The sequence below is a fragment of the Rhopilema esculentum genome, chromosome 13, assembly GCF_057945365.1.
Source record: "Rhopilema esculentum isolate cy_ngs chromosome 13, ASM5794536v1, whole genome shotgun sequence".
NCBI classification, from domain to species: Eukaryota; Metazoa; Cnidaria; class Scyphozoa; order Rhizostomeae; family Rhizostomatidae; genus Rhopilema; species Rhopilema esculentum.
In genome coordinates, this window is record NC_142827.1 from 10,390,090 (window position 1) to 10,417,626 (window position 27,537).

Genomic DNA, 27,537 nt, shown 5'->3' on the forward strand with positions numbered 1-27,537 from the left:
AATCAAATCAGATTCTTTTCATTCAACAACAATTTTTAATAACAGTTTTTAAAAGTATACGAAAATAACTAACAATTATAAAGTTTATTGTAGGGTTAATATTTCCATTAAATGTTGCTAAGGGTATTGAGAATCTCTGGCCCAGTGTCCTTTTTATTGAATTGTTAATACAATGAAAACAGGAACCCTAAAGATTAAATAAAATGTGATGTATACTTGTAAATGAAAAATACTGAGATTACGAGCTATATTTTACAAATTTAGATATTATACCATATGAATACAGTACCATATTAATATGAAGAACCAACACAAAATCAACTTAAATCATTGCTGGAGATTAAAAATATACATGGAAAGAAAGGGCAGTCTTTTGAGCTTGAAGGGATCTCGTACTTATAAAGTTTGTCCTCTGTCTTTAGCGTATCGAAAACTAGTCTAGTTAAAATATTTTCTTGCCCAAAGTAATTTTTTTTGGAAAATTGCAGAAATGAAAGGAAGATCCGTGTTTATGTTACGTGTTACTTGAAAACCTGGTGAATGGGCTAAAAGAAATTGTGAATGTTTGTAAAATTTTCTATTTCCACCTCTTAAAAATACCAATGTAAAAAAGAATGTACGTTTATCCCATGATTATCCACGTTATCCAGTCAACTGGATAAACAGCTTAAAGGATGGGCAAACGTAGAGAGCGTATGAATTATTGTAATGAGGGTCATATCGTTTTACGCAGGTGATCAAGCACAATTCGAAGCATGGGGGTAGTTAGGACTTTGACTTCATGCATAAATATGTAAAAACCAATACAATAACGGGAGAGAGAGTTACGAGGCAACGTGTGCATGTTTTCAAACTCGCTATGATCTGCCAATGCTTTTGTTTGGGGACATTTTAAAATATTGAGGTGGCCCAGGCTCCTTCCCCCCCCCTCTCGCCACCCCCCTCTCGCTACCCCCTGATTTGAAGTCACTGTATGCTAATTGGCAACTTTTACCGTGGGCAATTCTTTTATGTACAGGAAGCTAATAAGATGAAACAAAACAAATTGTTTAAGAATTGGGAAATAAATAACAACAGGATGTTAGAACACAAATCTGTGTAGGGTGAGCTGTAAATAACATATAGTTTCTACTTTATCCTAAAGTTGAGTGGAAACCATGCAAAAAATCTCATATTAGGCATACAAATCGCTATTTTCTTTCAAGTTCACTTTCAGAAAGAAAATGCTGCCAACAAAAGTCAACAAAAATATTATGCCACGACAGCTTAGTTTTTCATTTTCTGTTGAAATGTGCTATGCATCACGCACCAAAATAATCTATTGTGAAAAATTTATGTATAAAAGGGTTTCAGGCTCGATAACACATGTTAGTTCCGGGGGGAGGAGAGGCAATTTTGTCAGAGCCTCAAACAAGGCAGTCTGTTCAAAGTTTTGCAGCATCTGATACATAGCTTTTGAGAACGTCTAAAATTGTGAAGAAAATTGTTATTGCTAATACTGATCACTTACTGGCATCCTCATTTATACATCAAACACTATTTACTCCATGCCCCATCACAAGCTAAATTTTATTTAATTAGCAGCATCGTTAAACACAGCCTTAGAAAACTAATAACACAAAAGGCATATTTTGCTATATTCTTATTGATTTCAAGAAAACATCAATTTAACAGTCATAATATAACATCATTACTGAATCATTTCGAATCTGATTTAATGTATAAAAATGTACAATAGAATCATCTGTCATGTTTTATAATATTTACAATATAAACACTGACTTACGCATATTAACAACACAGCAATTTTTAACTGAACATGTTTATACGTAAAATACCCTTTTTGATGAATGGAAAAGGCTCTGCAGCCGCTGCAAGTAACCAGCTACTGAGAGTACATGAAAGTGAAATATTTTCTATAATTTTTTCTGCAAGACAGCAGCTCAGAGAAGATGCATCAAGTTTGTGCAACAATATTGAAAAAATGTGTACTGTCTTTACTGTTGGGAAACTGGAAGAAGTACTATTAAGTTCCCTGAGGCAAAGTATCTTGAAAAGAGGGGGGCTGCAGAGGCTCAAACATGCATTTCTATGTTATTACTTTTTACTTAGATGGAATTCGACTCACTTCTGTCGCATAGGAAGCATGTCAAAAGCTGGGTGCACATATAGTCAAAATAGGGACACACCTCTGTAGCCTGCATGAAGTTACTTAACCCTTGTTTCTGAAAAGTAGGGGGAACATGCCTCTGTCCCCCTTGGTTCCTTCATCTATGGTGCCAAAAATCTCATCTAACAAGAGTCAATTAGTTCTTCAAAAATCTTCACTGTGTTAATATGCAAATACTTTTTCTAGTGCACACAAATCATTTACAAACACAATAAACAAAAATTTTCATGTTGCTATGGTATCCAAAAGACAAAACACTGGAAGACTGTTATATACACATCTTTTCTAAAACTAATACATTACAACACTTCTACAGTTAGAAAAGTCTTATGCAACAGCTGGTGTCTTTTTGTGTTGATTGGATGAAACTTGCATTCGAGAAATTGCTTGTAGTGCAGCACTTCCTTTAAAGGTACTTATTGATCGCTTTGAAATTCCATGTGTTCCTTTCAAAGCTGTCTGAACCCTGACTGATGGGTCATTTATATCTGGCTCATTCTCATCAGACTCATAACAATACAAAATCATTATACGATATATCTGTACTATAATCACCAAAGCATTTTTAATGGTCAGCAGTATCATCATTGAAGAAACAATTTTGTATTTTATAAGCAATACCATTCGATATGCAAAGAAAGGTCCATCTTGCATAAGAACAGGTATAAGGCAAGCAATAAGTTCTAAATGCTTGGCAATGCACTTATTCAGCTCATCTCCTTTAAGACAGCAGCTTGAATCTTCCACAGACGAATCATCAATTACTTGTTGTGGACTACCATGACCATTCTTGTCAACCTCAAACTTGCCACCACGCCATTGAACCCTATTATCAGTTGTACCAGACTTCTGTGCTTCTGTGTCCCAACCCTTGGTAAGCATGGACTTATAGTGTAAATATGACATTGGTGCAACCCGATTTGTTTGCCTCCATTTAGCATTTGAAAGATCTTCTTCCTCATCATCCTGTTTCAGTCCTTCTTCAGGCAATGCTATGGTAAGAGAAAACTGCAAAATGCTCCAGCCCCATATTCCCATGACATCCCTAAATATGCTAGAGGTTTCAGGTACAGTGGATACTTTCTCTTCCCCATAGATCTCTGAGAATTCAACAATGTCAGCAGCTGTAGCAATGTAGATAAGAATTATCTGTGAAAACTGATTGCGAGAAATTGATCCCTTTGGCAAAGTCCACCTGCCAATAATGAGCATCAAGACCCCTGTCTGCTCAATTATCATTGCCCTCCAACTCATGCTTCTTCCAAGAATATACTAAAACAAAGGAGATAAAAGATTTGTTTAAAGAAACATCATCAAAGAAAGAGCCTAAGCTTTATTGTGCTATTGCTATGTGCGGTTTCTTTTATTTTCATATGCTTCTTTACCTTTTTTGGCAGTGACATTTATCATTTGATTTAGAGGGATATAATATGCATCCAAAGAATGGAACATTAATTGATAATTACTGATAATTGTTGCTTGTTTGTTATCATAATGATGAATACAGTGATTGATTATGATGATGATTGATTATGTTGATTATGTTATGTTGATGATGATCAATGTAAATTATCTACTATAGTAGTGCAAATGGTTGAATGAATGTAAATATAAAGGAAGTAAATGATGCATTTACCTTTGTAAGCCCATTTGCAGATTCGGCATTCACAACAAAACAACTGTCCTCTGAAATTCCCTGTGTAATGCAAGACACCATGTCTCGCCGCAGGCTGATCAAAGTAGACAAAAGCACAATTGTGTAGAAGAATGCACTGGGACAAACCCTAGAAAAGAACAACTTAAAACATAAATGGAAGGAGTTAAACAGGGAGAAAAATGAACAGTGATCACCAAAATAAATTTGGCAAGTTGGTTAGCTTTCCTTTTCTTCATAACTGGTGGCAGTCTTGACTACACAGAGAGGGGCTGCATGGGTATCACAAATAAATATAATTACACACAGGGTAGGGGGTCAAGGAAAACTAATGTAAGAATAGCCTGAGAAATGATACACAACAACGTTTCGAGCATAGCTCGTTATCACTTGATAACCGATTATGCTCGAAAGGTAGTTATTTATTTTTAAAAAAATTTCTTGGTACAATTTACTTACATTGATTGTTATAGCATTATATTGTACCGCACGCAATCTAGTATATTTATGGAATCTTTTTTGCTAAGGGTACTCGGCTTATTATTGGGTTGTTTCAGAAAATACTGCTAAACCACTGATGAGATCAGAGACAAGCTAACCATTCTTCAACATCTTTTTCTGCTATAGTCTTAGTCATAACATAAATGCAATACAAGGAAAATAGGAAAGCAAGATCTATTGGTTCTCACATTCTAACCCATCTTTCATACATTTGAAGAGGTCTTACAGAGCAAAAGAGAATGCTTTTTGTTCCTTTCAAAGCAGAAGTTAAGTTTAAGAGGACATATTCTGACCCTTTTAAAGGATTACAGCAAACAGCACAGACGGTAGGACTATAGTATAATCCTTTTCATTAAATATACACAAGTTTGAAACAAAACTTTTTTGTCCTTGCAACAGATTGAGTCTTTTCAATCTAAATAGCATTTGGGTTTTGACCTGCTTCTGATAATCATCTTATAATTTATTCATGACAACTTTGGATGTCCATTTGAAACTTAAACAAAGTGATAAGATCACGGAGTTTTCAACAAGCATTTGAATTTTAACTAGAAATTCAATATGAAAACATAGGTAAGGGTAATTCCATATCAACTTGACACAAAAAAATTGGATTGGACACCAATGTCTCAGATTTTTCTATAGTTTTCTTCAAACTGTTCACCATGTCTTAAAACCACTACAGAAAAAAATTCAGCCTGCTATAACATCTTGTTTCTGAGATATTGCTTTTTGTATTACGATCGTTTACGCCCTTAAGAATGGTGGCAACGCCCATTTTTGATGCGGTCCATTTTCAAAAATTTGTCTCTAATTTCTTAACCAAATGACATTTTTGAGTGAAAATTTCCAGTTTGGGGTAGTTTCATGCGCAGATTTCAAGTATAACATTAAAAACACAATCCTAGCTATCATTCATATTTCATTGATTAAAATAAACTTAAATACATCATATGCGGAAATTGAAAAATGCATGTCTTTGTTTGTATATAATGTTGGGTGCGGTCAATTAACCATTTTGAAAATTTACAGAACTGTTGTCCATAGGTATAGATATATACTGAAGAAGTTATGAGATGGTAAGTTGTCCTGTTTAAGAAAAAGAAGCTTTTAAAGTTATGATATATTTCTAGGTATACAGAACAACTTGTAGTCACAACTTGAATACCCTTCTTCATCTACATTGTATTTCTATAGCAATATAAACGGATTTAAATCAACATAGATAAGTACACTGAAATTATATGTCATCAATTTCTCTTTTTGAGAGAGAGAAAAGCCTATACCTGTAGAAAACATTTGATTGATTTTATATATATAAATATATATTGTCAAATGCTATAAATGCATGTAGTAAATCTGAATATTGTATATCTTTGCTAGATTTATGTCCTCAAAGAGATCCTTTATTGAAAAATTTCCCCTAATTTCCTTCAGAAGACCTTTTATTTTTCGTTATATTTCCTATACCTTCTCATAACTGCCCACTAGTAGTTTCCCTGTAACTGTTAAAATCATTTGCTTCCTGTAACTGTTAAAATAATTTGCTTCTTGTTTTTGGTTTCTTTTCTTAGATAATAAAAATTTACACATTCATGCAAATATCAAAATACAGTTGTTATGAGGCCATTCTCTAACTAACCACAAAACAAAATGTATTTTGATGATTATTGAAGGGTAAATATTGGTCAACAGCTTGGCAGACATTGCTGGGGTACCATAAAAGCCAGACTCCAATACCCATGACCTAGACACTAACAACAAAAAGGACCCTCAACACCAGAAGGTTTTCAATTTCCATATAATAGTAGTTGATCACAGTTGGTTGTGAGCATCCTACAATCCCGATTTAATCTGTTATAAGTCATTTATCAATCTAGATCCTTTTGTTGTTGGTCCTCAAGGGTCCTGTAACGAAGGATCTAGAGTCTGGTTTTTACGGTATGCAGACAGGCATGATTTGTAGTGTATGATGTTATGTGATGACTTATATTGTGGAGGTGCTTCCAAATCAACCCATGTGATGTGATGTGATGTAAGGCATGATGAGGTAATATTTATTTTGAGACATGTGTACTCATGGGCAGATTTATCAGTTAGGAGTCAGTTTTGGTTTAGGTTGCAGGTGAGAACACAATTTAAGAAAATAAGTATGTCGGTTAAAATTTTGGAGAGCTGTTCTCTTGGTAATCTGTTGGGGAGGTATGTCACAAACTAAGTTTTTAAAAGACGTCTGGTTTAAAATTGCTTGCAGGATGAAGCAGTGACGAGAAATATCTTGTAATATGGAGAACAGGCTTAGAAGACAGTATAGGCAGCACAATATGTTATCATCACGAGCACACAGTTCTTAAGAGGTATGCAAGTACAAAAACAAAATGTTGCAATCCGTTCAAAAAAGAAAAACACACTGCCAGAGGCTTCTTGAGAGAGATTAGCTTAGAAACTGCAAAAGAAATGAAAATTTTAGGAATCAATGTTACTCCCGGAGACAAATTATGTCCTGCATGCAGGATCGAAACTGACAAGCACAAAGAGTAGCTCCCTACAGGCTCATATTCTTCCAGTAAAGTAGACCACGATGATATCAATGAGCAAATGGAATTGGAAATAAGTGTTGAAGACAGTAGAGAATTTCTGAGCTCTACTCTTAATGAAGCAGAGGTAAGTCCATTGAAGTTACATGCTATTGGTCTATAATTTCCAAGGAAAACGAACGGAATACCAATGATTCAGATATCATGGTAGATCTGATGAAGGAGAAAATTAAAGTATCATCTCGGAAAGTCAAGATACAGATTTTAACGATGACACCTTTCTCATGGACTGTAAGAAAAACTGCTAACTTCTTTGGAGTCTCAAACTACATGGTCCGACAAGCATTCAAACTGCGTAACGAGCATGGTATCTTTGCAAGCCCAGAGCATAAGAAAGGACAAGCATTATCAGATGATGTTGTGCTCCTTGTTACAGATTTCTATTGTGATGATGAGAATAGCAGGCTACTTCCAGGGAAAAAGGATTATGTTAGCATTGGAAGGAATCAACATTTGCAGAATATGTTAATCCTTTCGAATCTAAAGGAGCTCTATTCATCATTCAAAAAGCAATTCAATGATATCAAAATTGGCTTTTCTAAATTTTGCATGCTCAGGCCAAAATGGTGTGTAACTGTTGGGGCTTCTGGTACATATTCTGTTTGTGTCTGCACTTCCCATTAGAATATTACGTTGGGCTCAATGCAATAAAGCTAGACAAGGATTACCATCACCTGTTAGAATTGATTGTTTGTAGCAGAGATAAGAAAGAATGTATGATCCATCTTTGCCCTAACTGCCCTGAAATTGAACCCCTGAAGAACTACTTAGAGAACAACTGAATGTGAGACCCAGTGACCAAGATGAAACGAGTGCAGATGCAAATGAAGTAGATAATATCTTCGCCGAGGAAGAGGATTACAGTATAACATTCAATCAATGGACTAACACAGACAGGGCAGAGCTGATTAAACAAACAGCACCGCTTTCAGACTTCATAGAGCTTGTGGCTGAGAAGTTAGACAAGATCACTGTTCATTGGTTCATAGCTCGCACCCAAGGGAAGCAGTGTAAGGAAGACTTGAAAGAAAGCAAAGTCATTGTCTTTGTTGATTTTGCTGAAAATTATAAGTTTCTTGTACAGGATGAAATACAGGGATATCACTGGAACAAATCACAATGTACCTTACATCCAGCTGTTGTGTACACAAAGAAGAATGGTCAGTTGGAGGATCACTCCATATGCTTCATATCAGATAATCTAAATCACAATGTAGATATGGTGTACCAAATTTTAAAAGAAACTTCAAAGCACATAATTGAAAGCATCAATCCTCAAGTGAAATCTGTCAACTACTTCTCTGATGGATATGCTGGCCAATTCAAAAACTGTAAGAATTTTCTCAACTTATGCTTCCATTGTGCTGATTTTGGTACTAATTGCACATGGTCATTTTTTGCTACAAGTCATGGCAAGTCAACATGTGATGGTGTTGGAGGCACAGTTAAAAGAATAACATCACAAGCAAGTTTGCAACTACCATTTGATAACCAAATTCTAAGTGCAGTTGAAATGTTTAAGTTCTGCAAAGAGGAAATCAAAGGAATCAACTTCAAATTCATACCAAAGGAAACAATGGAAGTAACAAGGGCAAACCTCAAGACAAGATTTTTGAATGCAAAGACAGTACCTGGTACTAGGAGCTACCATCATTTCGTTCCCTTGTCCAGTTCGTGCATTGGTGCAAAAAGAACGTCAATTGATGAAAAATATGCCTTAAAATTTGATTTTGCATTGAAAGTAGAGCAAATTTGCACTAGCTTCTCACTAAATTCTTTTACAATCTGTCTGTATGACAAGAAATACTGGATCAGGCTGGTAGAGGAAATTGATTCAGCTCAAAAAGACATCAAAATAAAGTTTATGCATCCGAAATGCCCAGCAAGGTCGTATTCCTGGCCAATGAGGGATGATGTATGTTGGGTACCAGAGGAAGACATACTTTCCACAATTAATGCCCCAACAACAGCAACTGGAAGGCAGTACAAACTACTTGCAGCTGATAAGCTTGATTATCACGAAAACATTTTGAAGCAAAATAACATCTAGATCCACTTATATTGCTATAACAATACAATGTAGAGAAGAAGGGTATTCAAGTTGTGACTACAAGTTGTTCTGTATACCTAGAAATATATCATGACTTTAAAAGCTTCTTTTTCTTAAACAGGGCAACTTACCATCTCATAACTTCTTCAGTATATATCTATACCTATGGACAACAGTTCTGTAAATTTTCAAAATGGTTAATTGACCGCACCCAACATTATATACAAACAAAGACATGCAATTTTTCAATTTCCGCATATGATGTATTTAAGTTTATTTTAATCAATGAAATATGAATGATGGCTAGGATTGTGTTTTTAATGTTATACTTGAAATCTGCGCATGAAACTACCCCAAACTGGAAATTTTCACCCAAAAATGTCATTTGGTTAAGAAATTAGAGACAAATTTTTGAAAATGGACCGCATCAAAAATCGGGCGTAGCCACCATTCTTAAGGGCGTAAACGATCATAATATAAAAAGCAATATCTCAGAAACAAGATGTTATAGCAGGCTGAAATTTTTTCTGTAGTGGTTTTAAGACATGGTGAACAGTTTGAAGAAAAATATAGAAAAATCTGAGACATTGGTGTCAAGGCTGTTTGAAATGATATGGAATTACCCGTAATTTACATAATACTTTAAAAAAACCGAAGGTAAAAAATATATTTCTGTTCTCTGGCATAGTCAGCCGTGGAATATCAGCGCAATTCCTTGAAACAATTGTTTAAAGTTAAGTGAATCTCATCATAATAAACAATATTTAGGAGTGCGACAATTCATATTTCGATTAATCCTATTTTCAATGAGTCGCCAAATTGTCAATTGATGCAACGGAAATAAACGTCATTCGACCTTAATTGCATATTTGAAAATAAATCTGACTCACCAGTCAAACTCCTTTCCTTTCCTCACGAGGACGTTGTAGACTCCTTCAACGACAATCAGCACAAGGCAGACACTAAAAGCCCACCATGCCGAATTATTGGCAACCATGTAGGCAAACCAAATACACACAAATCCATGTCCGATAAAGAGAAATCTCGGGAGAAAGGCTTTTATAAAAAGAGTAACTAATTTTGTCATCTTCAAATTCAAATGACAAAACAAAGGAATTAAAAACAGCAAACTTTCCAAGTAATAGCGTATTTATCTCTCCTGTTTAAGCTCTCTTGAGTTCAAACATTGTGTAGCAAACGGTAAATTACTTCACGAACAGCGATCAAATAGCTAAATGGTGATCTTTGCACTAGCAAACAAAAAAACCGGGGGTGAGTAAACCCGCAGCTTGAACAAATATTCATCAAAAAGCTCCATTGTCCCTTTATCTTTGAGCTTGCAATTACAAAAATCAGTCTTTTTATCCCATTCAAGTTTGAATGAGTAATGTACAAACTTTGATTTGTTCCTAGTTTGCTTTGCAACATAAAACTTTTTGGGTTAAATCTCCAAACGACCCCCCTCCAAGTTAGGTGTCGCGACAACTAACATTCTGGCTCACCATGGAAACGCCATAACACTTAGCGGAACTTCGTCCCCGCACGGGTAAACGACAACGAAAAACAAAACGCACCGTCGCTGACGTCAGAGGAAACAAACAGTTTCGATTCTTTGCAAGTTTTTGCAAGAAAAACTTCTGACTTTAAAAGAAAGGTGCTTGAGTTGATCACCAATTCAGTGAAGTTAAAAACGCGTGGTACACGCATTTTCATAAGAAAGTATTAAGAAAGTAAGGTTCTAGTTAACATTTTTCCAGAATTACTTTTCTCCTAGTTTTGAATACAAATCAATTTTTAATGTACACATTTTCTTATAACACCTCTGGAGGGACCATTATGGAAACAAGATCGTATTGACCCTTTTAATGCTATCCCTGCCATTTTTAACCTGGGGTGTTTTTAGTCTATGTTTTTAACTTTTATCTGTAAATTTTATATATCTGTAATTAGATCTTTATTTTTTCTTAATTTTAAATTGTAATTTATTTGATGGCAAAATTATACATACATACATACATTAAGCAAGGGACTAGCTAGTACCTAGTTTCTTACATTTGGTTGATTATAGTAAACAAAGATTGATTTCTTAAATGTTTTTTTTTAACACCAAAGCGCGTAAGAGCTACTTTTTAGATTGAAAAGTAACGCTAAGAAAAGCTGAATTCATGCTGGACCTCAACATTTTTTAAATTTGTGATTCTGAGCTTTGAGCCTGGAAGCATTCTTAAGCGACACAATGTGTAAATCGGATAAGAAACGAGAAAGAAAGCTCCAATCTTTGTTACTGTTTTTAACAATTCAGGGAAGGAAACATGTGCAATACAAGCTTATTGAATGATCTTTCAACTTTTCGCTTGAGAGCCACGCTTGTCTTGTATACTAAAAAATCTCGAGAAAGTTGAACTTGTCTATAAAATCTATAAAAGCTTGTGCTTTTGAAATTTCAAACCTCAATTTTCCTAAAAAATCTATTCTTATGAAAAGAAATGTGTAGGATAGCAAAGCACAGCAAAGCATAGCATAGCATAGTAAAGCATAGCATAACATAGCATAGTATAGCTTAGCATAGCATAGCATAGCATAGCATAGCATAGCATAGCATAACATAGTATAGCATAGCATAGTATAGCATAGCACAGCACAGCAAAGCACAGCACAGCATAGCATAGCAAAGCATAGCATAGCACAGCATAGCATAGCATAGCCTAGCATAGCAAAGCACAGCATAGTATAGCATAGCATAGCATAGCAAAGCACAGCATAGTATAGCATAGCATAGCATAGCATAGTATAGTATAGCATAGCATAGCAAAGCACAGCACAGCATAGTATAGCATAGCATAGCATAGCATAGCATAGCAAAGCACAGCATAGTATAGCATAGCATAGCATAGCATAGTATAGTATAGCATAGCATAGCATAGCAAAGCATAGCATAGCATAGCATAGCATAGCATAGCATAGCATAGCATAGCATAGCATAGCATAGCATAGCATAGCATAACATAGCATAACATAGCATAGCATAGCATAGCACAGCAAAGCATAGCATAGCATAGTATAGCATAGCATAGCATAGCATAGCATAGCATAGCATAGCATAGCATAGCATAGCATAGTATAGCATAGCATAGCACAGCAAAGCATAGCATAGCATAGCATAGCATAACATCACAAACACAACACAACAAACATAACAAGAAAAACGAAATAAAAAACACAATTGAAAAAGCAGAACTCCGAAGATTCTAGATCTCTTTTAATTGGCTGGTAGGCATAAAACTTCTTCAAAAGCCTCGAAAATTCCTATTTTCCAAATTCAAAATCCTCTCATCTTCCCTAAAAAATTCTGGTATGAAATAAAACTTCCTCAATTCATATGAAACTTTCCCAATCTCAATCCATAAATGTTAAATGAATGGAATGGACATCTAGATATTTTCAAGAAATGCAATAAGCATTAAGAAACTGGAAAAACGCAATCTTTACGCATGCTTCCTATAAAAATGACTGTGGTTTAGAGACAGGTCTATGTTTAAACAAAATCTATACCGTTCCGTAACGCAATAAATCCTCAATAAAAACGCAACAATAAATCAGTGCAGTAGCGCACTGAAGAACAATGTCTTAACGTTGACATCTAGAAGTCGACACCAACACACCCGAGAAAGCTGGACCGCCAAAATATACATTGTTTTCCCTTAATGAAGGAACTAGAATGCAAACATAATATTTTACAAGATCTGTTAATCTGGTCCTGAAAATATATCTTTATTTGTCAGTATCAGAATATTTTCGTACCAAAAAACAACCAATTTTGATTGGTTGATCTATTTAGAGAGCACCTCCTTTAAATAACTTTCGCACATTTAATTTTGTCTCTGTATTTGTATTTATATATCAAATTAATTTCTCTTTCATTGTGTTATATTCACGTTCGTTAAGATATTATTGTACTTTGGTTTTTTTATATGTTTAGCTGGAATTTGATATGTATGAATGATCTGGAATTCAAATCAAAACATAAACTGAACTGAAGAGTCCAAAAAAGGATAATATAATATCGACTTGTTAAGGGGACGGCGAACATTAAAGAGCCACCAGGTAAAGTCATTAAATGATTAGAAATTGTAGCTGTAAAAAGCATTCAGGGAATACAATAGTATCAAAGAAGACACCACAAGGCTAAATCACAAGGAACGAAACCACAAGGACACAAGGAACCACCCCTTCGAGATGAAATTGATTCCGAAGAATATGAATTCAAAGACTAACCAAAGTTGATTGAAAATAAGTCTTCTCCAATTAAGAATTTACAATATTTTACATTCAAGGGTGCTTAAAATCCTGTTTAATATAATAACATTTTTGCTACCAGCTTAGTCCCCCCTGTTCTTACAGTGTAAGGCTGCCACAATCTGTCTTTGCAAGGGAAGAGATGGCGTCATAATTAAAGGGAGTGGAGGGAGAGGTGGGAGAACTGGAGGAGGCAATAAAATTCTGAAAAAACAACCAAAACGAGCGTAGGTTGAAACAAAGGGAAAATTGAAAACGTCTGTTCTTCCCACCAGCCACATTTTTAGCACTCCTTTATAATTCTAGAATACTTTTTCAACAGTAACTGCATGGTGAAATACAAATCAATTTGATGCTGAAACACAAGTATCCTTTGCCATTTTCCTTAGAATTCAGCCAGGAAGCCAAATCCTCCAATCCTCAACGGTGATCGGATATTAAAGTTTGCTCCATGTTGCAGTTGCTCTAAATGACTATGAAGAGATTTTTTCAAAAAAACTTATCTTTTGCACCGTACCTCCATAAAAGCAAACTGCATCGATTCTAACTCTTCAGTCTCAAACCACAAAATATTTGCAAGCAGGTACTTATCTGTACTCAAGGGTATCATCCCTCACTCATTCGGCTTGTTAGTTTCTCTTCGCCGACGATCCGTTGCGATGTTGACTTCTATTTTTCAGTTTCATGTGAAGCAAATTCGAGGGCAGCTTGAATACGTGCGCGGCTATAATGTAGAAAAGTAAGTCAAAGAAAAAGTTTACCATAAGAAAAACTTCTTGCTAAAATTGCAATCTTATTATTGCATTAAAAATTTCAAATATTTTAATTATTCAAACACATAGCGATGAAATTCGGGAAAAATGTGTGTTAGTTGTTGCTAACATTCTCGGTAGTTGAAGATTGATGTACATTAAAATCATTTTTGTTTAAATTCTTTCTAGCGTTGGACAGGTTTAAATTCAGGAGGAGTCTTCGTGCAGTAGGATGCACCATTATAAGGTTTTTTCATTTTGACTATCTAGCCACATGAGCAGAAATCCGTTAGTCAGCTTTAGATTTTCATTGGCCATACCTCATCAACATATCAACTGATTATGCCAACTTAGAGGTACGTTTAGTGTTTTTAAGATTCACAGCCAAGATTTAAAATGCTAAATAAGAATTTTGTGACGCACCAAATTAGCCACTTTAGAATCACTAGCTCACGTGTTCTACTCCATAACAGCAAAACACACAGCAGATTGTACCTCTGTAGCATTATCCTATCTCTATGGTTTGTAGTCTATTCAACACAAGCCCTTTTAGCACTTAATCGGATCCAACCGGATTACCGAAATCTATAAATGTGGGTGTTATCAGAGTCAACATCATGACGTCAACAGCATAGAAGCTCGCGGCAATGAGAGACGGTGTTCAGAGGTCTGTTGAAATAGCCAAAGCGAGGAGTTTGCATGCAAATCTAAGCCTTTGATTGTGTACGCCAACTTTTGGCCTCACTGTTTATGTTTATCATTTTGCTGCTTGGACTAATGTGAACACACGGCTTCATTCTTTTCGCTCTAAAAGCTGATTAATTGAAAGCCTTCTTAGAAAAGCAATTATTTGATAACAGAAGTCTGCGTTCTGTTGATCCTGTTGAGCAGGGGAACCAGCTCGTTGTGTGTACAATTTAAACTAATCGATATTTATAACAAAGGATATATATCAAAATTGAAAATAAGATGCATGCTTCGCTCGTGTTAGAGGAGCTCTGCCCCAGAGTTCTAATTCCTTTTTTAGCGCAGTAGTAACCAGAGGATTTTGATCATAGAAAAGTTTCACCCAGGCAACCAACTAAGTTTCATACATGCAATCTCTGTGAACTTGCTTTGTCTGTGAGGTCAGAGCAGAGAATTTAGTAGAATGCCATGTGATGCTTTGCTTAGCAACACAACCTCTCAAGTAATTTCATCATGTTAGTTACCTTCCACAACGACTTGCTGGCCGTGCATTGGAAGATGAAGTCGAGGGCCTTTCGATTTCCTCTTTTTGTATTCTCCTTTTAGATGAAGCTCCTACAAAATATCACATAAGATCAATTTGAAAAATATTTCTATATTAGACACATAGAATACAAGAAATGATCGCAAAATAAACCTTCTGAAATTCTAATAATTCATAAAAAATTCCCAAAAACCTTGGGTTTAACTGTGCCAAGCCACAAAGCATTTGATGTTTTCGCTTTAACAGGGTTATAGACATGCCGCAATTGGTTGTCGCTAAGATTATAAGAATTTTGCAATTGAAAGTAAAATTCGTGTGCACAGAATGAAAAAATACAAATTAAATTAAATTATAATAGCAAAAGCTTCATCCCGTTCTGTCACTCTGTTGAAGCCTCGCATGTCAGCGTGAAATATCACTAAATTTCATTTTATTAACATACTTTCGTTTCAGAAATAATTTTTCCTAAATTCATCAATCGGGGCTGTTGCTGCTCGTTGTAATTAAGCATTTGTAAAAAATCATGATAATGAACATGTATACACAATCTAAACCTTCTATCTTAATCATTTCAGAGATATCGCAACACATTTCATGGTAAACTTTCAACGAGAAATATTTTTTACGAGTTTTAGAAGGTACTGAAAAACTCCGTTTTCACGATAAAGACAACTCAATCTTCATAATGGGAAATGGCAACACTTACATCTTTATACCTCCAGCTATTTAAATGAATAATAAGCTTCTATTAGCCGTCACAATCACTATCTAATCCTTTAAGAACTCTGTTATGAATATTTTTATTCGTCTTAAAGTTAAGAGATATACTATGAGTCTAAGTGTTCGTAAGATGGTCATAACATGAAATCAAAATAACATATAGATAGCCAACCAGGTTCAGATGGTCGAACGTCATCTGTTTCTGTGATAGAATTCGAGCGGAGAGAATCCAAAAGGCTGTTCATTGCAACAAATCTAAAAGAATTAATACAAAAAGTAGGTTAGCATAAGAAGAACAATTTGATTAGCGCCATTGATAGGACAAAAAGGAAGGGCACCTTCACGGAGACAGCCTTTGACATTATTTTCAAACATATTTTAAATCTTTAACATTAAATGAATAACTTGACGTTAATCAGGCACTGAAACATTTGTTATATTGCGAGTAATTTTATCAAGGAAAAAATATATTCAATTTTTAATATGCTGGATAATGTTTCTCTGATTCTAAAATTTAATTTTGTATCCCTTAATTAAAAACAATCGGACTCAACTTAAGTACACCCTCTATCAAAGCTTGCTTTCCAAGCATCAAGTCTTCTTTTGGACGAAAATGCTTACTTGTAACTTATAGAGTATTTTTAGATCTGCTAAAAGCATCCTGAAAAATGAAAACATTCATCATAGCAATCGTTTCGGTTGTGATCACGTTCGACGCACGTTCTATTTTCACTCCCTGCTTATATCTACAAGTTCGGTAAAAAATATCTGATTCAGAAACCACGAAAAAAAAAATTTTGGGTGTAAAAATATTCTATAGATTCAAATGATAAATCAAGTGATTTCAAATGAAAAAAGATCGAAAGCAAATCTCCCTGAGCATCACGTCTTGACAAAAAACATCGGACTGTTTTTACTAAATTATTTTCCAAAGTAAAGTTTTAGCCATACATATTTCTCATTTTTTGCGTTTTCAGAGTGGTTGAAAACTTCTTAAGAAAATTTTCAGCAGTGCCGCCATCTTGTGGCGGTTTGTCCAATACTTTTTGAGGGGATTGTACTATCCTATACTTCCTGAGTTAGGTCAACTTTAGCCATACCTTGATGTGATCATGCTCTCGTACATCGATAGTTCACTATTCATCAAGTTGATTTGATCCTTAACCATCTTTGTAGACAATCCTGAAAGCAGATCGGGTTGGATTGTGTTATAATGTTTAAACGCTGTTTTATAGTATGAAAATACTAGCATATTACAAATTCTAGCATATTAATGCAAAATGGTTAGAAGACATGCATTACCCGAAAGAAAGAGACGCGGTGGAAACAAAATAAATTGTTAATGATTGGTCGTGATGGTGATGGCGAAAGTCTTATAAAATCAATTTTTGAACCTATTTTTTACGACGCTAGTATTTCATTCAGTGTTCACAACATTACTACTTTTCTAAGGGTGGTTTTTTGCATTTATCGACACTGGCGTAATTTAAAAAACTGCCTATTTCACAACTGTTCTTTCTGCAACAAGCACAACAGAGACGTGGCAAAAGATGATTATTTATCTGAGACAAGTTTTACAAATTGTATTCAAAAATGGCTTTGAAAAAAAACAAAAATTTGAGCAAAATGAAGCTTTTCGTCTGACACTCTTCAGAGAATAAAACGTCCGAACATAGACCGAAAACACTACGCTCGGAAATATATATACCCAGTTGTGGATCGAACTGCGCTAATCAGAAACGCGAGCAAATTGTATTCAACGAAATCAGCCTGTGTAGAACACCGGGGGTCTAGGGCCGTGAAAGAACCTATAATTTACTTAAACATCCGACAACTGTTGAAACTCTTATGATAAACATTCCCAAACATTGCCAAACTTTTATAGCAATAAAGAAAAATATTATTTTTTCAAGAAACATATGTACCCCTTTCAGATATGCGTATTATAAAAATACTTTCAAAACGCAACGAAATATTTCATCATATAAGAAAAGACAAAAGAAGTCCTTCACATTCCACTCTAATAATCTTTCTTTCACGCACCTGCTGACGCTGTCATTGGTCGCATAATATGCCGTTCTCCAGACTTCAGGTGAATATTGCCAAGATGATGCTGCGAAAAAAGAAATTGATGGATTACATATTACCTGGTGAATAATGAACTAACAAACGATAAATGAAAATTATGTTGTGAACACAACATCACACTATAACAAGTTTAAAAGCTCGGAAAATATTCATTTTTCAAATATAAGTTGCCTTTCTAGAAAAATTTATCTTAGTCATGCACAGATGAATGACATCCTCGCCCCCATCCCTTTTTTAAGAGAATTCACATCAATCTTGTAAATTTCTGCTATTGAATAAAAAGGTGTTAAAAAGATCGTAAGCAGAATATCAATTGTTTGCTGTAAGAAAAAATGTTGTATTTAACAAAAAAGTATATTTAATACACTATATACTATATATATAATATACTATATACTATATATATAATAAACAAGACGTACCCCATCAAGTATTTCTAATCTCGGAAGAATTTCTTGGACTTTATGACTCCATGTTATATTGCTGTAAATAAAGAATTTGCATAAAGTTCCATGATATAAGCCAGTAATGGAAGTAATTCTTATAAGACTTGATCTTAGGACAGAAGACCAAAGTGCTGGATTGTAATCAATTATTCGATATTCATTGACAAAAAACAGCAAGTAAAACCGACGTACTTAAAGTTGATTATCAGCAAACGGCAAAGGTGATTGCTTACAAAACTGGATTTCTAATTCAAAAAAAGCCTTATTTTTTGATAAAAATACTAGCTTTTCGTGATGAAAAGGATAAAATCTCTTACCCACTTCTTTCGATGTCTTCCTTTACCTTATTGCCTAGAAGGAATGATAAAAAAGTGAAAATCAGAGATTGAAGCACTGGCAAGTTAAATTAGCATCAAACTCTGTGGATCGAGTTGAGTTTCGTTGATTATTTTTCGATTCTGCATACAATTCTAAAAAAATATATTACCAATGAATACTATAAGCAAGAAAAAAGATTTAATTTTATTGATTCAGGAATTGATTTAAGTTTAAAAATACCCTCCTAGTTACAAACTTTCACCAAATAGAGTAAATCTAAAATTTATAGTATATCAAGAAGTTGAAAACAGTTTAATACTCGGAAAGAAATCTTTTGGAGAACAGGACGTCGATGATATACATATAATAAGACGTAAACTTCAAAAACAAAGAATCTAAATACAAACACATACCTTCTAAGTACAACTCTATCAATTCTTTGAGCTGCTTTAGGTGTAACTAGAAAGGAGAGAGATATTGTTAACATAGCAATATAAGGCGTCGACATTGGTAACCAAAAGAAAGGAACAATTTCTTTTTCAGTGAGATTTCATTCTCTCAAAATTCAACAAGCAATAGCCAATGAAAAGCGCAATACACTGCAAGTTTTTGCTTCAATTGAACAACAAACATCTAGCTTCATTAAGAACTGATGCCAGATATTCAGCATTCATATTTAGAAAATATTATATGTAGCCATGTCTATATTACTAAAAAGTTAAATGGAGCTAGAAATATTTGTTCTGACATTTTGTATCTACAGGCACGGATGGTAAAAAAAAGCGAAGAGGCATTATAATAACTTAGAAACATTTTCTAGACTTAAGTCATTCACAGGAAATTTTATTGATGAAAAGCGGTCATGCCAAGATTGATGATTTTTCACCTTGTAGCTATAGCAAATATTTGCGAAAGAGACACATGAAGGCATTTCATACCGTACCATGTATCACTATGGCAAAGATATTTTTTAGAGACAACAAATCTGTAAACGGAGCCAAATTGGTCACTCACTATTTCTTCCCAAACAAAGATTGAATTGTGTGCTAAGTCAAGAACTTCAAGATTTGGTAACTGCCCAGAGATGTGCTGGAAGGAAGGAAATAAAACTGCCAATAAGTTGAAGCGAATTTAGTTTTGACAGATTTGTTTACCGTGCGAATAGTAGCAATATATTTACTGTAAAATGTTTCAAGGTCCCATTGAAAAAATTAGGAAGGTCCAAATACATTTAATGAATATTACAAAATAAATATTAAAAAAAATATTAGATTAATTTATGAAAGAGACCCATGGAGTCTGCAAAAAAGGAATATGTAAAGTTTTGAAGCTTTTCACTCTTCAGAGTATACAACGTCAGAATAAGGGTCCGAAAGAACATCATTATAATATTTCATATTACTATAATATTAAATATATCGGTAATCTTTTACCGACAGCCTTGATATTTTGTTTTTTGAGGCATCGATTCTCTGAACTGATCTGAAATGAAGTATTGGGGTTTTAATGCTAGAACCAATAAAACTTAACAAAATGAAATAACGAAACCAGATTAGTCTATTACCAATGTAAAACATTTTGAAAAAAGTATCGTGATAACAAGACTCTAAACTCGCATAAATAAAGCTTGATTAGCTACTTAAATAGACGACATGTAATTCTTATAGATTTATCAATTATTGTTGTGAGTGGAATAATTTAATTTTTAGTGGTATGCTTTATGTATTTGGTAAAAACTTGGCTCACTATCGAGCCAATCATATATTACATAAAAAGTTGCGAAAATACCTTGAGTTGCCTAAAGATGTTAAATCAGCTAACAGATTATTGCTGATTTTCACGACCTGCGGATGGAGACAAAATGGTGATAATTTTACATTTCACCGAGCATATGGCATAGCACAATGAATAACAACTAAAACTTTCAAAGTTTTGAAAACTGTTATAGAAATTGGATATCAAAAACTATATAGCTTAATATTTAACAGGGAACAAAACAGGAAGAGATATTCTAGTTTATAAATTATTATACATATGGCTTAAACGAAAGTAACAAAAACTTGCTAATAAAAATCCTTTAACTCTTTATCAAGAAGACTAATCATCAGGACAGTCTTCTTTCAAGTGGGTCATCCCCCTTCATTTAGTCAAAGAAAATGTGCAATAATGAAAAAGTTAAACACGCATGCTCTATAACTGCAAGGATGGGGGATGGCTCATCTGAAACAGACACTCATCTGTCCAATGCCCATCACCTAAAAAAACTTTGAAGCCTTTCATATGAACATTAACAGAAACACGAATCAAGACATTTCAACCTCAAGAAAAAATGTATTTGTACAATAAAGTAAAAATCACTTGATTTGACTTACTGATAAATTTGGTAAAGCTTTTATGCCATTTAAGTCTGTCAACCGATTGCTTGAAAGGTCTATTTCTTGCAGCTAGAAAAAACATTAAACATTAAAGCCTTGAAAAAATCGATTTCGACCCCAAAGAAAAGAGTGAAGTGTAAACTTTTAAATTTGTTAACTTAGACATTCCATGATATAAATCATCTTAAATCTATCATGTGGCAAAGGAAAGAAGGCCAACCTATTCAAAATTTGAGAGATGGATGATAATTATTGAAATACATGGAAAACCTAGAGTGACAAATTTATACCAGGATGGAACTTCAAATGGAATTTCTCTTTGCAATTGCAACAACACTAAAATACCGATAACCCTTAACTAAGTGATTCAAACATGTTCAAAGAATAACATAAAATGAGTGAACCGCTGTTGATCAGATAGAACAAAGACAAAACCAATCACAAAACTACAACTGTAATGTTGCTGAGAAGGCTATTGAAAAGCATGCTGGAATGGAAAAATAAACATTTTATAAGATAATGAAGTAGACTGTTCACTACAGTCAGAGGTGGAATACTGAGACCCCTAATTCATATTTTAAGAGGGGAACCAAAAAAACCATTTTTTTAGAATACTTTAAAATGACATATAGTGAGTCATAACCTGTCCAAAAAGTGTGTAAGCCATAAGGAAGATGAAGGAGGACAAAATATGAATATTCTAAAATGGAAAGTAAGCAGATGTGAGGACCTCTCCGAAGACCCCCTTTTAACCATATTACAAGAACTGACTAAACCCCGGGAAGAGGACTTTTAGTGAGTTAGAGAGAGGGACTGTTCGAATCACGTTGAGGAGTTGTAAAGAGTATTTGGTTTTTATAAAGATTTGCGTTGGAAAACTATGTCGTGTTTTGTGTGTTTAATACTTGAAGCTAATTGATTTCCACTCGAACCGGGCCACACAGACTTATGTGCCAAGATTGCATTGGTGAAAATACAGCACAGCATACTCTGTGTCCACTTGGTACAAAAATTCTCTTCTCAGTTATCTCATACTTCAATATTAGTTTAGCAAGAAAAGTCACTGTTGTAGCAAACAAACTTTACAAGAACAAACCTTTTTGCAGCAAGATGCATCAGGGCATTGAGAAAGTTGATTGCCAGATAAGTACAGTTCTTCAATATAAGGAATGGCTGACAAAAACTGACAAAGAGAGAAATTAACTGTTTAAAACATTTCTATAATAGTGAAAAAGCAAAAAAAGTTAAAAAGGCTAGTTGAAAACTTCATTGTAAATTCGCAGGCTTGTCCATCCAAATAAAAGACATGTAAAACATGTATTAATCATTCATTGTCAACTCAATTTGATTCAATGAAATAAGAACTCTTGTCAGAAACAAAAACAGTTTACAACTATCTGACTAGCAATCAGCTCTCTAAGAAATTAAAAGATAAATTCTCCAACTACTGGAGTAAAATAAAAAGTAGAACTTCAAGTTGAGTTGATTCCTCCAAATTATGGTACAGTTTCAATGACTTTTTCTTTTGGTTTGTTAGCTGTTTCAGCAAGTCTTGATACTCACCTCCATTCTGTTTATATTATTGTTACTCAGGTCTAAAAATGTTATATTGCTGCAATGAGTAAGTTCTTGTGCACTTATAGTTGCAAGTCTGTTTGATGCCAAATTGAGGAATTTCAAGCTCCTTAGGCCTTTTAGCCCATCACCTAAAAATTTTAAGTGTTAAATGGTAAAACTGCAATGATAACAAGCAAGGAATTTAAAACCAAAAACAGAAATAATTTACAACAATAAAAACAAAGTCTGTGACTGAAATAACTTTTCCAGTACTGAAACTTTTGTTACATTTCTCCAGCAAAATATAGGCTTTACCTATGCAAGCAAACAAAATTATTGTAAATGATGGAAAATGAGAACAATCAACAAAGTTTTGAAAATGATACTCATTCATCTAAAATTTGTAGCTGACTTTATAAAAATATTTTGTCTCAATAAAAGACAAAGAAAATGCGAAAGGTTATAAACTGATTCATTTACCTATTGTTCTTATCTTATTGTGCTGTAATTGAAGATTCTGCAGCCTTCTCAATCTGAAAAAAAGATTGGAATCTTGTTACAAGTAATTTTTCACCCACTAAAAATTGCAATTTTCCTTCCTAGAAATGATGACACACTGCTAGACAAAATTATGTCCCCCCCCCCAAAAAAAATCCCCAAAATGTAACTTCCCTGTTCAACACAATAATCCATTTTAATTGTGTAGTTCCAACCTGGGTGGTGCCAGAAAGGGGGCTGGGGGGCTCCAGTCCCGACTTTTTTGCAAAAAGTGTTTTCAGGAAAATAAAAAAAATAAAATAAAAGAATAGTGCAATAAATCCTGTTATTGCTTAATTTTCAAGGAATAAGAGGTCCATTGGGCCTTAGTAATGAAGTTCATTTCAAGACTGGAATTAATCAAATGTACTAAAAGCATGCCTTAAAAAAGCAAAATGTTTTAAACAATTGCAAGAAAATGACTGCAAGAAATATTTTGAAATGTATTTTAAGCTTATCAAAAGGGCATGGTCACAAAAATTTTTCGTTCAGGTATATTTAGAAAGCCTCTTCTTTCAGGTATACCTAGGGCCTCCAAAAACGTCTCGCTGGCCCTTCTACTGTACCGCAAGCATAACCATTGCCCCATAAAATCATAGGCATAAAATATCAAGAAGCATTAATTAAATGTGTGAAGCACTTATTACAAAAATAGTATTTTGCAAGTTAGTTCATTTTAAAAAAAAAGGGGCAAGAGTCAAATGAGATTTGGTATGGATAAATCATCAACTAAAGCAAAAAAACCAAGTTAAAAAAACAAAACAAAATTGATCTTTCAAAGACAACTCACCTTCCAAGGCCTTCTATTGAAGTAACTTGGTTTGAGTATAACTTCAATTCATGAATTTCCTTCAAAAATATAAACAATATTGTCATTAAAATAAAAAAAATCATTAGTTTTCTAAAATTCTAGAAAAAAATAAATTGAAAATTGTTTTTATGAGCTGTTATAGCACACATATCACAAATTTCTAAACAGGGTCAAAACTAATCTTGCCTTGGGGCACTTGGAAATGGAAATGGATAATGGAAGTGAGAGAGAAATTCTTGTTTCAAACCTATGTTAAACTAGACAAGAAAATTTATTATGTTGTTTTTATCTCTTTGTTTATTTTCATTTGAATAACACAAATACCAATATTATTGAAACAATTTCCAGTTCCACAACAACCAATTCACACATGTTATAAACTAAGCAATAATTTCACAGCCTTTGATTTTAAAAAAATCTACAAAAACTACAGAAGATAATAGCTGTCTCATAAAACTTACTGGATTCTTGTCAAGGCTTTCCATCTTTTTAATATGGTTACAAGAAAAATCTGCTGTTTTACAATTTGGAAACTAGAAAAAAACCAGACTTTTAAAAAACGCTTACACTACACTGTTGAAAACTCTTTCTCTTTTGTTGAGTGGTTGAGTGTAACCTGTTCTAGCTCAATCTTTGTTAATTCACCAAAAAACTAACCCAAAATGTCAGCATCAAATTTTATATCTAAAAGTATGCATGTAGTGAACAAAAAGAGAGAAGCTTTCACAGTTTCAAAATTAATTGCTCCTAAATAAATGCTATCAAAGCATTCCAGAAAGTGATCATCAGTATTGAAAATGAATGCCAGTTCTTTAAATCAAAACTTTTTAACAAAGCAGTTGAGAAGCAAAATCTTCAAAGCACAAACCGCATAAACAAATCCTTAAACTGTTAAAATTTGAAAAGAAAATTTCTTCCCAATAATTTACTTTGCTTTTATACTGTTACCCTTATAGTGTATTAAACTGTACATACCTTCTTTATCATTTCAAAACTTGAAAGATTTTTTGCATGAAATTCCAAACAATATACTTTTGATGGATTTTTATAGTTACTTGAACTCTGAAATTGAAAATAAAGATAGCTAATGAGAATGATTTGCTTGAACAATTTCACTCTTATGCATATATCAGGTTTCATTACAGGTCTGGTTTACCAGGAAAATTCTTTTGGTTTATCAGGATAATGGCTGGATTTTGGCACCATACCCTTTTATGGACTAGATTAAATGAAGCAGTTAAGGCCAGTTCAAGTATTGATAATTTCCGCAACTGTATTAGAAAAAAGGACCTCGAGCCCTTGCTTAAAGATAACTTATGCAATGAACATTGTAGGCTCTGCAACTTTTCTTGAAATTTTTACCTTAACAAATTACTTTTATAGATTATATGTTTTTTAATAAATTGTATGTCAAAAGTGTCCCCAATTAGTGAAAATGCTAAATCAATCTGACACTGAAAAAAGTTATTTTTTTTATTTTCATTGTTATAATTACAGTTGCCTATGCCTAGGTTATTATGGAACACCCATTTTTACAACCACATATTTAACTACAAAAAAAGGAGATAAGAATTTCTACTGACTACCAATAAATCTATTTATCAAATCAATTGTAGAGGCTAAACACTCAACCATGACGTCTCGCCCATAATGAAGGTAGCAACCTCGCATCCTACTGCTGTCATCAAGGTAGCAACAGCGGTAAAATGCTTGTCGCCGATTTGTACATTACCGAGCGCGCGTAAGCTTCCGTTTCTCCTCCAACGAATTAGAAAAATCAGTATGGTTTCTTTAAACTTCAAAAACATACGGAATTCAATGATAAAATTTACGAAGAAACTTCCTAACCCCGTGTGACATATTGCTCTCTTCTGACTCTGAACGTTCTTCTGTGTCTTGTCCATCGTAATTTTTCACTGACGAAGGCAATGAAGCACTCTTGCAACGGGTAACTTTTCCACCTCTTGCCATCCCTCCCTGCTTTGGAACTTGTGCTGCAGACTGCGTGTGACGTGAGACTGTTCTAGTTTTCAAGGACATGGTGTGATGATGCGAAGCCTAGCTCTTCTGACTACTTACAGCTTTGGTGGAAAACGAAGAGCCCCTCCGACTTACAAGTAAATAGGTTGCAATTTCATATCGTAGAGTTTTTTACCTTCATCGATTTACACTCTACTGGTGCTCATTTAGGTAGCAAACAAGTATTTTCAAATAACATTTCCTTTCGCATTTTTACCGCTTTTTTGCGAAACTTAGGCCGGATAGTAAGTGTTATTGTTGTTGCTGCTGTAATTTGTGTACAGTATCGTTGTTGTTGTGGCACTTATAGACTATAGTTACTTCTATCGAAAAATTCAATGAATGAAGTGCCTAAAAGTGCCTAAAAGTGCATGTTTTGAGCTTGCAACGATTTGCTTTGTTTTATTTCCATAGATGTAACAAAGTATGATGTATTTGAGATTAGAAGATTCGTAAGCAGTTGGAATCAAAGAAGTTCTAGCAGAGTAACTTCAAAGATTATTATTGCCATGTGATTTTAATTCTGTCTTTTTCTGTAAATGATCCTGAGTTAAGTCCCAAAAAGAGTATGGATTCTGTTTATTTATTTCTGGAAAGGTTTATTAAGTCTAATAATGAAAGAAGCAAAGGTTAATTCCACATTCGTTGATGCTTATGCTTGTGAGATCTTTTTACATCAAAGCTAATTTGTTGTTTACATGTGTTGAGCAATTTTCTTGAATTATCTCCGTTTTCTGCTCGTTGGTATTTACGCTTTTACACACTTGCTACTCATTGGCAGCCTCGCCCTCTCGCCCTTTATGCCAACGGTGCATACTAAACCACGTGTTCTCGCTTTTACCCCTAGTAACGTCATAGTAGAACTGTCCTTTTGAATTACTGATCCCCAAAAATAAATATTCCTAAAAAGATCCTCTGTCTGGTGATGCCTGTGTGGCTTGTGCTTTGATGCGATGTTGCAGGCCTGGCCTTTATAAAGTATACTGTATACAAATGATAAACTCTTCATGTTACTTCAAGATACACAATCCAACTAATTAGCTATTCGGAATTGAATACCTAAACACTGACGATACTATTGCAAATACGCTTTGTACCTCCCGCAGTTAGGCCCGGTAGGTCCGCCATTCAGGCTATCGAATATACTAAACTATACTAAACAGTCAGCCAGTGAGTAAGCCACTTTCACGTTTGTACATCGGTTGATAAGTAAAGTCAATCTGCTAGCAGTTTGAAATGATCTTAAATCACAGTCACGTTACTTACAGGAATTTTTTTTAGTTTGCCGTTTACCTTCAAGACATTTTGTTTAAAGACAATTGGTCTTCGGGTTAGTAGTAGGCATTATTTCTTCTAATACCTCTAACATTTCTTGCTTTTACACAATACAGTCTGTTGCGACTTTTGAGTATTCA

The 27,537-nt window shown here is 34.2% G+C and overlaps 3 protein-coding genes across 4 annotated transcripts; 1 reads left to right on the forward strand and 2 right to left on the reverse strand.

Moving 5' to 3' along the window:
• Positions 1–6: 6 nt before the first annotated feature.
• Positions 7–11,535, reverse strand: LOC135692017 (transmembrane protein 26). The gene is made up of 3 exons (XM_065210034.2): positions 9,863–11,535; positions 3,807–3,954; positions 7–3,442 (listed from the first exon to the last, which is right to left on the reverse strand). Exons 1-3 carry the CDS (start codon positions 10,057–10,059, stop codon positions 2,498–2,500), a joined length of 1,290 nt encoding a protein of 429 aa, XP_065066106.2. The 5' UTR covers positions 10,060–11,535; the 3' UTR covers positions 7–2,497.
• LOC148958645 (uncharacterized) lies at positions 4,908–9,595 on the forward strand. The gene has a single exon (XM_089112036.1). It carries the CDS (start codon positions 8,142–8,144, stop codon positions 8,970–8,972), a length of 831 nt encoding a protein of 276 aa, XP_088968162.1. The 5' UTR covers positions 4,908–8,141; the 3' UTR covers positions 8,973–9,595.
• A 1,717-nt stretch (positions 11,536–13,252) lies between the features above and the next one.
• LOC135692079 (uncharacterized) lies at positions 13,253–26,377 on the reverse strand. Of its 2 annotated transcripts, none has more exons than XM_089112068.1 (19): positions 25,952–26,377; positions 25,079–25,165; positions 24,565–24,636; positions 24,083–24,141; positions 23,236–23,288; positions 22,762–22,904; positions 22,295–22,381; positions 21,196–21,267; positions 20,612–20,667; positions 20,257–20,305; positions 19,838–19,912; positions 19,237–19,282; positions 18,823–18,856; positions 18,482–18,542; positions 18,015–18,084; positions 17,072–17,153; positions 16,141–16,226; positions 15,232–15,313; positions 13,253–13,992 (listed from the first exon to the last, which is right to left on the reverse strand). In XM_089112068.1, exons 1-19 carry the CDS (start codon positions 26,141–26,143, stop codon positions 13,938–13,940), a joined length of 1,461 nt encoding a protein of 486 aa, XP_088968194.1. In that variant the 5' UTR covers positions 26,144–26,377; the 3' UTR covers positions 13,253–13,937. The 2 variants fall into 2 exon arrangements, with proteins under 2 accessions (XP_088968194.1, XP_065066173.2); XM_065210101.2 differs by having other exon boundaries at positions 15,232–15,322; positions 16,144–16,226; positions 25,952–26,376.
• Positions 26,378–27,537: the final 1,160 nt, after the last annotated feature.